The following is a 16460-nucleotide window of genomic DNA, read 5'->3' as shown; positions in this document are numbered from 1 at the left end:
AACTCTAACCAGATGATGGTATTATGCTAAGCCTGTACTCTTCCTCGTTGGTATTTTAATTAATAATGCAACTGATAAGCTAATTATGTGAATTAGGGAGGCGTCTTGGGGAAGGAGAAAATAATTGCCTTCCATGAGAACCAACACGTCCGTGGTAAGCAGAGCGTTGTGTATAATAAGAAATGCTTTGGTTTCTCTCTTCCTATTGTTATTCTAATGAGCCTGCGCTGCGCGTCAGTTCTGTGTGAAACTGAAGATTCTACACACCATCTGTGTTCTCGTTGAATACATGTTGAATCAATAGAGAGGAAAAAGTGTATGTGATTGCAGCTACCAAGTGTCTTGATGTTTTTGATGTTGTAGAGCGCAATCAAAACACACAGTAAACATGTTTTAAAAGTGTTTAACGGAAACATACATTTATTCAAATCCAATTGTTTTCTGCTGAACTCATCTATTTTATTCTGCCTTAAAAGGATTTATTATTGTATTTTTATGTTAATCAAAACTCCTTAAATATTTAACAGATTTTTTTTAAATTTACAATGTCATTTGCCTGAATTCCTGGGGTTAATTTCCGAGAATTTTCCAGGTTTTAGAAAAAAAATTGCATTTCAATATTACTGCACTGGATGTAAGATGACAAGTTATGTTGTATTTTGGTGGAGTTTATGTCACGGTTTGTGGATGGTGTGGACTCAAATGCAGAGAGAGATGGAGGCAGAATGCAGGCATAGCATTCATGGAACCAGTCCATGTGTATTCCAAAATGTAACTTAAATCCAAAAAGACACAAGGATAACTGGGAGCAGGAAACAAACGCAGCAGGACACGAGGAGGGTTGACAATACACAATGAACCAGCAAACATTCAGTGTTCAAGCACTCAGCTAAATAGTGGAGGAGGCCTGAATGGGAATGGGCCACACCTGGGTAGAAACATGAGGGAGCTAATCAGTCACGAACCAAGCACAAAGACTCAGAACCAAAGGACTAAACACAAACTAAACAGAACCTGACAGTTTAATTACATTTGAGATTTTAGAGGGAGTGAGTTATTATATTACATTAAAGTTGCTAAAGACAAGTTTAATGTCTCCTGCATTTAACTGTTATTTTTAAAAGTTTAATGCTATTTTTATTTTATTTTATTAGATATTTTATTATCTAATAAAACAATACACAAGAATACAATTTCAAAAACACAGTAATTGACGTAAAAAATAGAATAAATGATGGAGCACAATTCTGCCTCATTTTGAGCTTTTTTCCTCTCAGAGGAAAGGAGCTGCATCATCAGATTTGATTTCCCCACATGATTTGGAAAATGAGCATTTCCCACTGGAGCTTCTTCTTCTTCTTCTTCTTCTTCTTCTTCTTCTTCTTCTTCTTCTTCTTCTTCTTCTTCTTCTTCTTCTTCTTCTTCTTCTTCTTCTTCTTCTTCTTCTTCTTATGATGATTTAAAAAATACACAAAAATCCAGCAAATAACAACAAAAACCCACAAAAAAAGTTTGAAAAAAGCACAATAAATAATTTCAGAAATACCTAAAAATCCTTCGAATAATAAAAACACACAAAATTTTTCGACAAGTGGTTTAAGAAAAATACACGGAAATACAGAAAAAAAACAACAAAAACTCACAAAATTATTTTCACTATAGATGATTTCAAAAAGACACAAACATACACCAAAGAACAAAAAACACGATATGAGTTCAAAAGCACCATAAATTATTTCAAAATTACAAAAAATACAGCTTTGGGGCATTGCATTGTGGGATGTGGAGTTCCGTAGACAGATTTTTACTGCCTTCTTACTGTCAATTATTTTGTTTGCTCTGACAAAGTGACTTCCCAACACAATTCTAGTATTTTCACTGAAAGTTGCAGCAAAACAATGATATGTGTTTATTTTGGGGGTTTACACAGAAATATCTGAACAAACTAGAACAAAGATGAAGTAAAGTCGATCACTGTCCTTCTTGTCTGGAGAAGAAAACCCTGTAGCACAGTATTTGGGCCAACAGATAAAGAGCAGCAGAGATGAGGAAGGTCAATCTATTCCCCAGTCCACATCTCATCTACTCCCATTCCTCCTCTCACTCTGCTCGCCCTCTCCTGCATCTCCGCTCTATCAGTGGATTTACGCCAACAGGTCTGACAAAAGCGCCGGCTCTCCAGGAAAACGAGAGGGCTTAAAGCTCATAAATTCCATGCTGTACAACATGCAAATGTGCCCTCGGCTGATAAGAGAGCTTTTAATCCTGCTGCACTCTAGCTAAGTACATCATTGCCCCCTATCTTAGCTCTCTCCATTTCCCTCCTCTCTTATTCTTTTTACCTTTTTTATCCTTGCTTTATTTGCTTTGTATTTCTTTATTGCATCGATCACGTTATCTTACCTTTTCTTTTCTTGTTTCTCCTGTCTTTGATTCAGTTTTGCCCCAGCCCTCACATGGTTTCTGTTTCTGTCCTCCCGACAGGCCCATGTGCTTTGTGAAGCAGCTGGAGATGCCCCAGTATGGCAGCTATAGGCCCAACATTGCGCCAGCCACGCCCCGTGCCAACCTGGCCAAGGAGCTGGAAAAGTACTCCAAGGTGTCCTTCGATTATGCAAGCTTTGACGCGCAAGTGTTTGGGAAGCGCACACTTGCTCCAAAGATGTCCACCAGCGAAACCTCACCAAAAGCCTTCAAAGGTAGGAGCTTTGATCTGACATTTTATTTATTCATTCTGTCTGAAATTTAGATAAACCTTGTTAAAAGTCTCTTTATATACTATTCTGTAGAGATGTTCGATATTAGTTTTTTGCCAATATTCCAATATTGTCCGACACTGAATTTCTGATATTAATCAATACCGATACACAATAAAATAATCTTTCAATGTTGTGCAAAAAACACATCAAATATAAAATGTGTTATATAGTTTGTACATGAGGTGTAGATAAATTAAAATAACTAGTGAGTTAGTGATTCCTCAGGGGTTAGCACGCTAGCTAGTTAAACATGAACGAAACACTGTAAAATGACTGAAACCCATCATAAACACTGTTTATCATCTCAAAACACTCACAGACATTACATTAGCTCACAGAACGGAGGTTCACAAGACTTTTAGAGAAGGTCTGAATACGTAACGCTAGTACATTCCAGTACTTCCTGTTTTGACAGGAAACGTCTGCATTGAAAGGTCAGGGTGGGATACCCAAACAATATTCATTACCACCACTTGTTGGCGATTTAACACCATCAATTTTTGTTAATATTTGTGGAAAAACGACTTAATATTACATTTTATGGCAAATATTGGCCGATAATATTGCCCATCTCTAATATTCTGATTAGTAGCTTTCTAATTTTTTCACTTGTACTCCTTTTCTGAAGTAAAACTTGATTTGTGCCTTCCATCAGCTAAACCCTCATTCCCTAAGTCATCTTCGCCAAGCCTCACTTTACTCCGTTACGGGAAGAGCTCTGCCTTGGCCTACGACTACTCTCATGACGCCGAAGCTGCTCACATGGCTGCCACCGCCATCCTCAACTTGTCCACCCGGTGCTGGGGCAAACCTGAGAACCTCAGCATCAAATCCCCAAACAAGGTATCTAGAGCAGAACTAGATATGGGCTAGCTGAGTATGAAATAAGAAAGACGGAGAGCATCACTTGATGGCAGTGAGGCTGAGGCCAGGGTGTGCCTCCTCTGCGCGCCATGAATACATCATCAGGAGGCTACAGAAAGCTGTTGAGATTTAGTTGCATCACCTTTGCCTCTTTAAGCCTTTCATCCTTCCATTCCACACACTTTTAATGTTGTTATTGGATCTGGCTGGCTGCCAGTTCCCTGCATCACTTTTCCACCAGGTAGCCTGTTTTTATTATCTGTTGGATCTCATCACTCCCCCTCCGTCTCTTTTATTTTCTTCTTACGGCTCTTTTTGCTCGTTTTCACCCTTCTCTGAATCTCTGCGCTCTTTTGTCTGTAACTCCCTCACTCATTGTTTCTTCTGTGTGCACAGGGGGTGTAATTGGAGCGCCATTCTGCCTCATATTGAGATTTTTAGAAAGTGTTTTTCCTTTTAGAGGGAGGAAAGGGTCTGCATCACCAGATTTGATTTCCACACATGATTTGAAATGATTAAAAAAAAAAAAAAAAAAATGAAAATAGACATTTCCCACTCTTCTTCTTCTTCTTCTTCTTCTTCTTCTTCTTCTTCTTCTTCTTCTTCTTCTTCTTCTTCTTCTTCTTCTTCTTCTTCTTCTTCTTCTTCCAATTCAAGTTCAAAACACAACACATGATTTAAAAAATACAGCAAATAACAACAAAAACACAAAAAAATTTGTTCGAAAACACAATAGATGATTTCAAAAATACACAAAATACTACAAATAACAAAAAGACACAAAAGTAGTTCAAAAACACAAAAATGATTTCAAATATAGACAAAAATGATTACAATAGATTATTTAAAAAAGGCACAGGAATACAGCAAAGAAAAACACAATAAGTTTAAGAACACAATAAATGATGAAAAATACAGCAATAAATGACAAAAACACACAAAATTACTTCATACACTCAGTAAATTATTTCTAATACACACAAAAAACATTTGAAATGAGTTCAAAAACAATAAACTATTTCAAAAATACACAAAAGGCTCCAAAAACACACTAATTAACAAAAGAAATGCACACAAACTATCTGTTGTTCCATGTATGACTGCTCAAAACGGTCTTTATTCTAAATGCAAACAAACAATCAAATTTTTGTGGCGCCCACTGTGATAGAAATTGCCCGTTTCTGCTCTAAAAATTAAACAATCTTAGCAAAAATGAAACAAATGAAATGAAAGGTAAAACTAAAAATTGAAACGTGCACAAAGAGTGAGTTGAAGGTGCTGTTTCACTGGTGAATGTTTTCATCTGATCTGCCTCCAGGAGATGGACATTGAGGTGGATGAGAACGGAACCCTTGACCTGAGTATGAAGAAGCCTATCAAATGTGAGGGCAGCCTGTCCACCAGCCCAGGAGTGCGGTCCCCGGACCCATCCTCCTCATCCTCACTCCATCACGGGAGCAGCAGTGGAATTACGTCGCCCAATCTGCACACCTACAAGCAAGAAGAGTGGGAGGGGCCTCTGGACTACACAAAGCCCAACCGCCAAAGGGAGGAGGACATGGATGAGGTCAGAGCAACAATGTGATTGCAACATTGACAACAGCAGAGGAAACCTTTCAATGGAATGCATCTTTTTCCTCTTTCTATTATTCATTTGTTTCAATGAAGTGCAAGCATTATTGTACACACTGCTATGTGTGTCAGAGGTGGTGTGTCGTGTGGATTGCACCATCCTTCATTTGGCATATGCTAATTTTAACTTCTTTGAACTTCTTTCAAAGGAAATAAAAAAGAGGCTTGAATATAATTTTCTATGAGGACATTCTACATTTGGAAACATTTGATTATGTGCAATGTTTCCTACTTTAGTGGAGTGGTTTTCAAACATGTATTTTTTTTAAAGCATGTATTTAAACTGCGGTGGATTCATTGACGTGCAGATCCTTTTCAGATGGAGCACACTGGTCAGTCCTACTTGTCATCTGATGCAGAGGATTGTGACATGATGCAGGACTGTGCAGAAGACCGAAAGTACCCCGGGGAGGTAACAACCCCAAACTTTAAGGTCAAGTTTCAGCCCAAGGATCCCAAGAAAGACCTGCTCTCGTAAGTAGCAGAGTGTGATGATATATACTTTACATAAACACAATGCATAGATCAAGAGTCGACAAACTCAGAGATGGCACACTGCAAAAAGTGTGACGTATGGATTTGATAAGGGTGAGACGATATATCGCAATACAGACAATAGAGCAGAGAAGAAGAGCTCTCCTAAGGGGCCTTTACTCCCCCTTAAACAGTGTGAGGACACTGTTGGGTGGAAGTCCTTCTATCCTCAGGGTTTGTGTGTCTTCAACAGTCTGTGATTTACTCTATAACTTCAGCCATCAGAGCATCACCTGCACACTGTTGTCCCCTAAGTGAGCTTTTTTCTGCTTCATTGTCTACTATGAAAGTTGGAACTGTTGCCCCCTGCAGTCACATTTTCTTTTTTTTGGGGGGGTGGGGGTTACAACTCTTTTTATTCTCTTTTGTTAAACAAAAAAAGTTTACATTGGCAAATTTAAATTTTCCTGTTATTTAAAGCATCCAAAAGCAGCACAAGTTGTCATTTTGACTGAAAAAGCTGCTAAATGATCTAAAATATCAGGCTGAATGCTTCACCACAATGGAAAACAATGGGATGTTTACAGGCAATGGGGCTGTGTGATGTCATCAATCACGTGATTTCAAGATGGTGAAACAGGCTCTTAAACCGTAAAGCAGTCCCATTTTTACAAGGCTATTAAATGAATATGGTGCATAATAATGTGTTATGTTAGGCATGAATCTTCTAACAAGCACATTTAACATATTTTAGGCCTAATTTGTGAAAAAAAAAAAAAAAAAAACAGTGGAGGATTCCTTTGGATAAAATGTATTTTATTTTTTCTATTCCTATTGAGTTGAAAAGGTCAAACCCAAAGTAAATTTTTTCCCTTTCTAAAATATTTTATTGTGAACTCTCGCCCCACTCCTATTTTTATTTTTGTTTTGTTTATTTTACTTTGTAGATTCCCACTTAGTGTGAAACCTTCAACAATTTCATTCTTTTTAAATATGTTTTTGAGAAAATAATCCTTAATTTATTAATCTATGAGCCCGACACTCTTTATCTGATAAATAAATGATTGTTTCCAGCCAATTTTAAAAAGCCATATAGAGTTAAAGTAAAAAAAAAGCATGCTTATTATTCAAAAAGCAATCAGTTTTTGTCTTTTCTTGTCAAAGTATCGTATCGTCACCGGGAACAAAATATTGTGTTTTGTATCTCAAACTCCATCAAACCGTTGAATCATCCATGAACCAAATCCTGTGTTGCTTCTTCTAATGTTCACCGTTCTCCTCCTGACTCTCTGCTCTCTCTATCTGCAGGTGTCCCACACCGGGCTGTGATGGCAGCGGTCACATCACTGGGAACTACGCGTCCCATCGCAGGTACGCATCGCTGTGTACCTCTGATGCTGAACAAACACATGTGTAGTGTTAGCTCTGTGGTGCGCTGCCATCAATCCAAACACTCCATTTGATCCTGACACGCCACAGGCACTAATGTGGCGTGAGCTCGGGAAGGAATGCCACTCATTGACTTTGATATGCATCAGTAATTTACCTCTTGCTGCCTGTCCTCTTCTGCCGAATTGACCTTGGCATTCTTGATTTCCTTTCACTCACTTCTTTCCCCTTCCTCCTCCCTGTTCTTGTCCTTCTCCTCTGCCCGTCCTGTTTTCTTTCTCAGTCTATCTGGGTGTCCTCTCGCTGATAAGAGCCTTCGGTCCCTCATGGCGGCCCACACCCCTGAACTCAAGTATGTGTGCTCCTACACCTTTACTGTTATTAACTGCTCCTGACACCAGGTGGCGCTCACTGGTTCTGCTCCTTTTTTGCTGCTGCACTGCATCTATCGTTATGCTGTTAATGCATCTGCTCACTTTCATTTCAGGCATTTTCTCTTCACTTACTGAAAAACTGGGCTTTTTCTAGCTAACAAAATGTGGAAAATAGATTTATCCTAAAGAAGAGTCTGGCGATTATATTCAAAATAGTGTGAGCTAAAAAACACATCCATATATTTTCAACAATAATAAACCTGTGTGATACAACTCGTTTAAAATATCAAATAGAAATCAATCACTAGTTGCAATTACTAAAGGAAACAACATTAAATGTCAGTCCTATTGGTAGCAGAAAATTACTCCAAAAACACATATGATGACTACAAAAATACACAAAAAAAACAGACAAACACTGATAACAAGACATACAATGACTCTAAAAAAAATGTGAGATTTTTTTTAACTCCAAAAACATTTAAACAACAACAAAAAAATACACAAAATGACTCAAACACACAAAGCATCAACAAACACACACAAAACAAGACAAGACAACAAAAATAATGAAAAATACTCCAAAAGACACACAAGATGTCTACAAACTACACAAAAATAACAGACAAACAAAAAAACAACAAATAAAAATACACAAAGGGCCTGTACTACAAAGCTAGATATCCTCTTATCACGCTAACTCTGGGATTTATTTGTTGTGTGGTGTACTCCAGACTCTGGCTAATGTCTTACGGGGCTAAATCACCGCTGTAACTTAGGCTGAACACCTAATCTTGTCAGGATCAGGATATGAAGTGGATAAGATCTGAGCAAGTCCCGCCTCCTGACCAATTAGTTCTTTTGGAAAATCACCTGCCCATTGTTAGACGATCCTTGGTGCAGATTTCACAGCTGCGTTTAGGTAAAAGAAAGATTATTAATGGGAAAATTGAAACCTTTTATTTACGATGACATCCTTCAAAAAGGTTTAGATTTACATCTAATGGACAGATCTACAGTCAGCTGATGAAGCCTGTGTCGTATGCTCTCCGTATCGTGGACGGATGAACTTGTTCATTCTTTCATTCATTCATACATACAATATAGTGACACGGTCAGTCTCAGCAGGAACATACAGTGAAACAATGTGCTCTCATCCCAAGTGTGTCTGTGATAAATTGAGGAGGATTACCTGAATAAAAACACGTCTGTGCCTTGATAAAGTGAAACTGGCTGATTAGAGCACTGGCCGTTTATCATCCCATGGATTAATATTGTGTAATTTCACGTTTTTAAGCAATAACAGTCCTACAAAGCAGGATATGAACACGTTCACTGAAGCGAAGTGATTTCAGACAGGCTTCGTGCATGCTCCTGTGACAGGGGTGGAGATTGTAGCATCCGTCAGACCAATCACAATCATCTGCTTTTTCTGCAGAAACAGTGTTTTTGGTCTGAGTTATGAATTTTAATTCCTCATATTTTTAAAGAATTATTCCTCAATTGTTACATGAATTGCTCTACACTCCCCATGATTGTGATTGGTCTGACGGATGCTACAATCTCCACCCCTGTCACAGGAGCATGCACGAAGCCTGTCTGAAATCACTTCGCTTCAGTGAACGTGTTCATATCCTGCTTTGTAGGACGGGGCTTTCTGACACAGAATGTTTGGTTAGGTGAAGATTGCTAACAAAGATATATCCCGGATATACTTATCCAGCTTTGTAGTGCAGGCCCTATAATATACATAATATACAAAATAACGACAAAACTACACAAAATTACTCCATAAACACACAATAAATTACAAACACAAAATGGGAAATTATATACAAAAAATACAACATACATACAAAAAAACAACTAGAATAATCAAAATTACACCAAAAACCCACAAGATGAGTACAAAAATACACAAAACAACAACAAAAATACACAAAGTCTGTATTGTTTCTTGTGTTAATGCTCAGATTGGTCATTATTCTATTATTCTATTCTAATGCTAACATGAATTATGATGATGTGACCGTCAGATCAGATACAATTACATGTTTTGTGGCCCCGCCCCCTGTGATAACAGTAGCCCGTGTCTGTAAAGCCTCACATCTTTTCAGTTTTTATTGGTTAACAAACCTCTATAATGGACTTAAAGTATTGAACACACGGCCACTCTTTCCTCCAGGTGTCCCACTCCAGGATGTGACGGCTCAGGTCACATCACGGGAAACTACGCCTCTCACAGAAGGTAACACAATCACACACACACACACACACACATACACACACACACACACACACACACACACACACACACACACACACACACACACACACACACACACACACACCCGCACACACACACACACACACACATACACACACAGTCAGAGAGGCCTAGTGACAGTTAACTGCAGACAGGAACCACATACACACACATCCATGGCCACATTGAGGCGTTTCTGAGTTGCTCTGGTTTGTAACATGCAGGTTGAACAACATCTGTAAAATGGTTCTTCCTTATATTGTTCTCTTCCTTTATCAAGCACTTCATCAGTACTTTTCAAGCCTAAGTTATCAATCCCATACTTTCTGTTTTCAGTCTCTCTGGGTGCCCGCGTGCCAAGAAAAGTGGAATTAAAACTCCTACCAAGGACAACCAGGAGGACTCCGAGCTTTTAAAGTTCGTACCGCTCAGAAAGCCATAATGTCTCCTTTTAGTGTGACTGACGGTAAAATGGAATAAAGGCAGAGATAGATACAGACAGAGAGGGAAAGAGGAGGGAAGCCACTGGGATCCTACGCTGAGGTAGAGCCAAAGCCCTGATTGGATCCTCCAGGGTCTCACTGATGGATCACTGCAGATACTGATTCCAGATGTAGAACAAATACATCTGCACCTTTTAAAGATTGTTGCATGCTTGTTTGTTCCAGATGATTGTCCTTTTTTTTTTTTAAATAGTGTTGAATTGAATAGAAACCAAATTAAATTAAATCCAAAACAACAGCTGTCATGACTTTTTTAATGTGTCACAAATCGAACATAGATGAATGTTAGTTACATTTAATGATTGGTGCCTTTGAGTGGAAGTAGTGTTAAAGTTAAGTTAAAGCTGCTGGAGATCATCACTTTTATTTATCAGATGAAGGCAAAGCGTAAGCCTCATCAGTCAATATTAATAAAGTAAAGTAAAGTAACGTAAAGTAACCTAAAGTAAAGTAAAGTAACCTAAAGTAACCTAAAGTAAAGTAACCTAAAGTAACGTAAAGTAAAGTAACGTAAAGTAACCTAAAGTAAAGTAACGTAAAGTAACCTAAAGTAAAGTAACCTAAAGTAACCTAAAGTAACGTAAAGTAACGTAAAGTAACGTAAAGTAAAGTAACCTAAAGTAACGTAACGTATTAGTTATTTTGTGCTTTTTTAATGTCATTTTGTGTTTTTTGTTGTTGTTTTGTATCTTATTAGTCAGCATGTGCATTTTTGTTATTTTGTGCATTTTTGTGGGCACTTTGTGTGTTTTAGAGTTCTTCTGTGTAGTTTTATGGTGGTTGGCAACCAAGGCAAGGAGCATTACAGTTTTTTTTGTGTTTTCTTTGTTGTTTTTTAAATATTTTTACAGTCATCATGTGCATTTTTGTATATTTTCATTTAGTGTGTTTTAGAATCATATTGCCCATTTTTGTGGCCATTTTGTCTTTTGGATTTTAGTGTTCTTTTGTTGTCATTTTGTGTATTATTCTGCCATTTTATGTGTTTTCTGATCCATTTTGTTTACTTTTGGGGCTGTACAAAATCAGACTGAGGGCTGACTGTGTCCCCTGGTTTATTAACATGTTGTGCATTGCATTGTGGGATGTGGAGTCCTGTAGACAGATGCAGTGTTTACATTGGTGATCAAAACAAACTTTCAAGCAGAAATGTAAACCTTATTTACTTGCAAATTATGGTGATGAATAACTGCTTTATCTGACAGAAAATGTTTGTCTCCAGCAGCTTTAAGATATCAAACACAAACATGAGTTTGTGGACGTGTGTCATTCAGGTTGTCATTCAGTTCTTGATGTTATCCCAGTTTTCTAACTCACGTGTGGTCTGCTCTTCATCTCTCCTTCCTGTCCTTGCATGTCACCACACTTGCTATTGTCCTCTGTCCTACTGTGCAGATGTCCAGTGCCTGGCTGTGACAGTCTGGGCCACATCAGCGGGAAGTATGCCACGCACCGCAGTGCGTACGGCTGTCCACTGGCCGCCCGCCGGCAGAAGGAGGGCGTTCTGAATGGCACGCCCTTTAACTGGAAGGCTTTTAAAACAGAGGGGCCCACCTGCCCCACCCTGGGGTGTGACGGCTCTGGACATGCCAACGGGAGTTTCCTTACACACCGCAGGTGAGCTGCACACTTCAACTTATTTCATCCAAACATTGTTTCGTTCATTCTGACGAGTTACAGTTTACTGAAACTGAGGGCTTAAGCTGTTTAACAATGACTGAATAGAGCTTTTATCACTGCCGAGCCAAAACAAATTGTCTGATGATTGTTTGATCCCAGAGTCACACTGGCCACATTTTACATGGGAGCTTTAATTCCTCTTTAATTCATAATAAAAGTGAAGTCCTCTTTAAACTGATCTTGTAAACCCCTAATTCCTAATGAAAAAATGTCATTCGGAATTTAAATCAAATCAGTATTAGGTGGCTGGTTTATTCCGAATTTAATTCCGAATTAAACAATTCCTCTTTCTTGTAAACACTTAATTCCACTTTGAGTTAGTTCCAGTCGTTATGCGCATGCGCGACTTGCCGCGATGATGCGCTGGTGACGACATAGTCCAGGATGACCGCCCGGACTAGAGCTGAGACAATTTATTTAATAAAAGCCCTAAAAGACATGGATATAATGAAAAGAGTGGATGGACGGAGGCTTAAACATGCAGACATTCACACGGACACACACACTTATTACGCACACACGGACCCCAGAAAACGAAATGGCTTCCTCGGGGCACGAAGCACCAGAGCTTTACTAATGATGCGCGGATCATCATGAAGTTTCTTTTTCGCTCATTGTCTTGCATAGTGGATGCGGAGCAACTGTTGCATTAACCGCTGGCTTTGACTGACCAAAGTACGGACTTCTATCTCTCTTCTTTGCTGCTCTATCTCTCTTATGCTCTCCGGAGCAAAGTGAAACAGTGTGTTATTGTGGAGCTGCTGTTTCAAATCTACAATCAAAATAAAGGGGAAAACAGTTCTCAGGTGGTCTTCTATGTTGTAGCCGAAAGGAAAAGGTTTGTTCTGTGTTTTTCCGATAGACGTGAATACGTCACGTTCACCCGCTGTCCAATCCCCAGACCTAAAGCTGAATTAAATAAAGCCAAATAAACCGGTTTTCCTTGTAAACCTCAATTCAGAATTACTATTTCCATGTCAACATGAATCAGAACACTTTAATTCCGAATAATTTCAATCGGAATAACTAATTCCGAATTAAAAAACATCATGTGACCGTGGCCACTAATACTGACCATTAATACAGGAAAGAACAAAGGTCTCATGATGTCATTTTGTATTGGTTCCTATCATTATTATCCTCTGCCACAAAGTGGAAGGGCGGTATAGGTTTGAGCTCCGTCCGTGTGTCCGTTTGTCCGAGTTAAAGCGGACAGTTTTTCTCAGAAACTGTTTAAGAAAGGATAATCAATTTCGGTGTGGGCTTCAGGGTATCAATACCTTGATGGAATTCGAAACTCACATATGTCCGCCAGCAGGTGGCGCTATATTTAACCAAGGTCAACACGGTTTGGCGATAACTACCACACCGTATGTCGCACTTTCAAAAATCTCTTATTCACAGATTCCCTGAATAGCACTGAATGGTTGAGCTAGGCCACGCCCATTTCTGCCTTGAGTTTTGTAGGCGCAAAATCTTGAAAACTGCAAAACCTTTTTCTAACTCCTCCTTGGAGTTTTGTCTAAGCATGAAATTTGGCATATCTTCAGTTAGACTTGTCTGAAGTTGAGGAAAGAATTTTATTCAGTCAAAATATGCGTGAATTATTAACGAGTAAAGTTTTCTAGCTAGCTATAAAAACTCGAAATGTTGCATATCTTGGCCAAAATAAATGCTAACAACACCAAATCTGAGATCCATGATTGGCATGTGACTGTGGGAGTATGAGCTAAATTTGAATAATTTAGGCCACTAAGTGCCCCACTGCAAATAAGGGAAATTTATGTCGCTTAAATGGCAAGACCAATTTTTACCAAATTTGGTAGTTATGACCTTGGGTCGCTCTTGAGGCCATATCTCAGAGTTGATCGTTATTGGTCAAAGTGGGTGTTGCTTATTAGAACATAAAATATAAATAAACAAACATTTATTTCAGCTGAAGAATTATGTTGAGGGCTGTGAAATTTACAGGGAATATATAGACACACACACACAGAGACCACCCATACTAAAAATTGAGCCGCTAGGTGGCGCTATAAGTGTAAACACATTTTGGCCTGTAACATTTTAAATCACATCTTCATAAACTTTATATCCACATGTTCCCTAAATAGAGTCACATCTTTTGACATAGGCCACGGCCACTCCCACGGCATATTGCTCTTTGTAAGTCACTACACATCAAAAACTTACTTTTTGGAACTCCTCCTTGGAGTTTTGTTCAACCAGCATGAAAGTTGTCAAGTAGAGTCTTCAGTTGGACCTGATCTAAAGTTGATAAAATCATTGGTCAAAATATGGGCAAATTATTAACGAATAATTTTTTTAGCTAGCTATAAAAACGCAAACTGTTTGCATATCTTGGTCAAAATAAGGGCTAACAACACCATATCTGAGATCCCTGGTTGGCATGTGACTGTGGGGGTATGAGCCAAATTTGAATAATGTAGGACATTAGGGGGCCCTGCAAATATGGGACATTTATATCTATCTTTAATGCAAGAAAGGTCTGTGTGCGTGTGTGTTTATCTCCCCGGCGCAGTGTCTGTTCGACCTGAAACTTTGTCAATGGCTTCCAAATACAAGAAGTGGTTTTTTGGAGTAATTTGATCATTTCAAAACGTTTATTTTAATTTTATTTTTGTCCGGAAGTCACATTCATGTTCATCCAGAAGTGAAACCTATTCAGCTTTTGACCTCAGATTGAGGGAGCGCTAGCGCACCATCTATATCTATTTAACTACATAGCTCCGCTCCAGAGCCAATCACAGTGGCGAGCTAGAGTCATGTGTGCTTCCAGAGCCAATTGCTCGTTGAAGTGAGTGAGAGGAAGATAGTTTAGGTTCTTTCACAAGTTTTGAGCTCCTGTGGACTTCTCTTTTGAGGAAACATACTTTTTGACTGTTCCTTATTTGGTAATTACATTTCAAAATGTTTATTTTCATCTTTATTTGACCGTTCGCTGTTTAGACCAGATGGACAGGACCCGGAAGTTATTGGCTGGCAATAACCACGGCTGTGTTCAAAGCTATTGGTGAAAAATGCACATTTCTCCACGGATACAGCATTAAAAATTGTGATATTTTCACTACGTGCTATATAACCAAATGCGCACCTTGGATGTACATGCAGAACTCACACAGGCACACGTCTGAAAACACGCCCTCACCCCACATAAGGTATTTATAATAAAAATATACTGAATGAGTAAAATAAAACAAAAACTAAACAATATTTATTCAAAAAGTACACAACGAAATGACAACAGAAATGCATAAAAATATACAAAAAGGCTAAAAAAAACACACAGAATTACTCCACAAAACATAGATTACAGAAAAATACACCAAACAACAACAAAAATATGAAAATGATTCAAAATACACAAAAATAATTTTTTTTTACAAAAAATACACAAAATGACTCCGGAATCATACTACAATGGCAACAAAAAAAAGTTAATTACACGAAACATGCACAGAAAGACAACAGAAAGATCGAAAAATACACATAATGACTCCAAAAAACATACATTACAGAAATATATACCCTACAAAAAAAATATAAAAATGAGTTAAAAAAACAAAAAAACAAATACATTTATCATGCGCATGTCCCATAGAATTAAACCAGGGAAATCACACACGCTATTTTACTTTGATATACCCCTTTATAACACTACAGAGTACAGAGTATGTACACCTCTTTGTACATCCAACCTTCAAACACATACTGTACTCATTTGGCCATAATTGACAACTCTACTTAAGCCCCCATATGAATACATACTTCCGATGGGCACTGTAGTAGTATTTTAAATGTCAAGGCCGATTTTTACCAAATTTGGATGGTATGACCTTGGGTCGCTTCTGAGGCCATATCTCGAAGTTAATCGTGATTGGTCAAAGTAGGCGAGGCTTAATACAACATAAACAACAAAAATGTATTTCAGCTCAAGTATTATGTTGAGGGCTTTGAAATTTACAAGGTAAAAGAGTACACAGACCACCCATACCAAAAAATGTGCCACTAGGTGGCGCTGTAGTGGGTGCAAACGCATTTTGTCCTGTAACTTTCACATTTGAAATCACATCTTCATAAACTTAATATCCACATGGTCACTGCAAATGGCACGTTGGCCTGTGTCCTGACGCTCGCCCCAAGCCCGTCATCCTTTGTGACGTAATTCCATGGGCTCCGCATAACCTGGGTTAGGGTCGTGCAGGAAGGCTTGGCCTCCTTTCATAACTGCTTGCAGTTATAGTTATTATTATTATCCCTGCCACAGAGTGGAAAGGGGGATATAGGTTCAAGCTCCATCCATTTGTTTAAGATAGTTAGTAATTTGATATTCTGATGTGATAATATTTTGTTATGTATACATCTAAGAACTTAGATGACAACCAATCTGGCGGGGGATGTTGATGACTATGTCTTCTTGTTATCTATACCTGTTCTTGTTTTGTTTTTGTTATCATTGTGCATTTTTCTTGTTGTTTGTGTATTGTGGGAGTCATTA

The 16460-nt window shown here is 38.4% G+C and overlaps 1 protein-coding gene across 9 annotated transcripts in view; it reads left to right on the top strand.

Moving 5' to 3' along the window:
- myt1b (myelin transcription factor 1b) overlaps positions 1-16460 on the top strand; it is a 62568-nt gene that overhangs the window by 42820 nt on the left and 3288 nt on the right. For 7 of the 9 annotated variants that reach the window (XM_028451876.1, XM_028451878.1, XM_028451877.1 and 4 more), the window contains 9 exons: positions 2485-2699; positions 3415-3602; positions 4942-5190; positions 5575-5729; positions 7038-7100; positions 7402-7470; positions 9678-9740; positions 10095-10175; positions 11657-11878. In XM_028451876.1, the coding sequence (XP_028307677.1) occupies positions 2485-2699; positions 3415-3602; positions 4942-5190; positions 5575-5729; positions 7038-7100; positions 7402-7470; positions 9678-9740; positions 10095-10175; positions 11657-11878 (1305 nt within the window). The remainder of the gene's footprint in view (positions 1-2484; positions 2700-3414; positions 3603-4941; positions 5191-5574; positions 5730-7037; positions 7101-7401; positions 7471-9677; positions 9741-10094; positions 10176-11656; positions 11879-16460) is intronic. The other 2 variants (XM_028451881.1, XM_028451882.1) reach the window with 2 other exon arrangements.

The sequence above is a fragment of the Gouania willdenowi genome, chromosome 7 (assembly GCF_900634775.1).
Source record: "Gouania willdenowi chromosome 7, fGouWil2.1, whole genome shotgun sequence".
Taxonomy (NCBI): domain Eukaryota; kingdom Metazoa; phylum Chordata; class Actinopteri; order Blenniiformes; family Gobiesocidae; genus Gouania; species Gouania willdenowi.
Note: the sequence above shows the minus strand (reverse complement) of the source record. Positions and strands in the feature narration are given on the sequence as shown.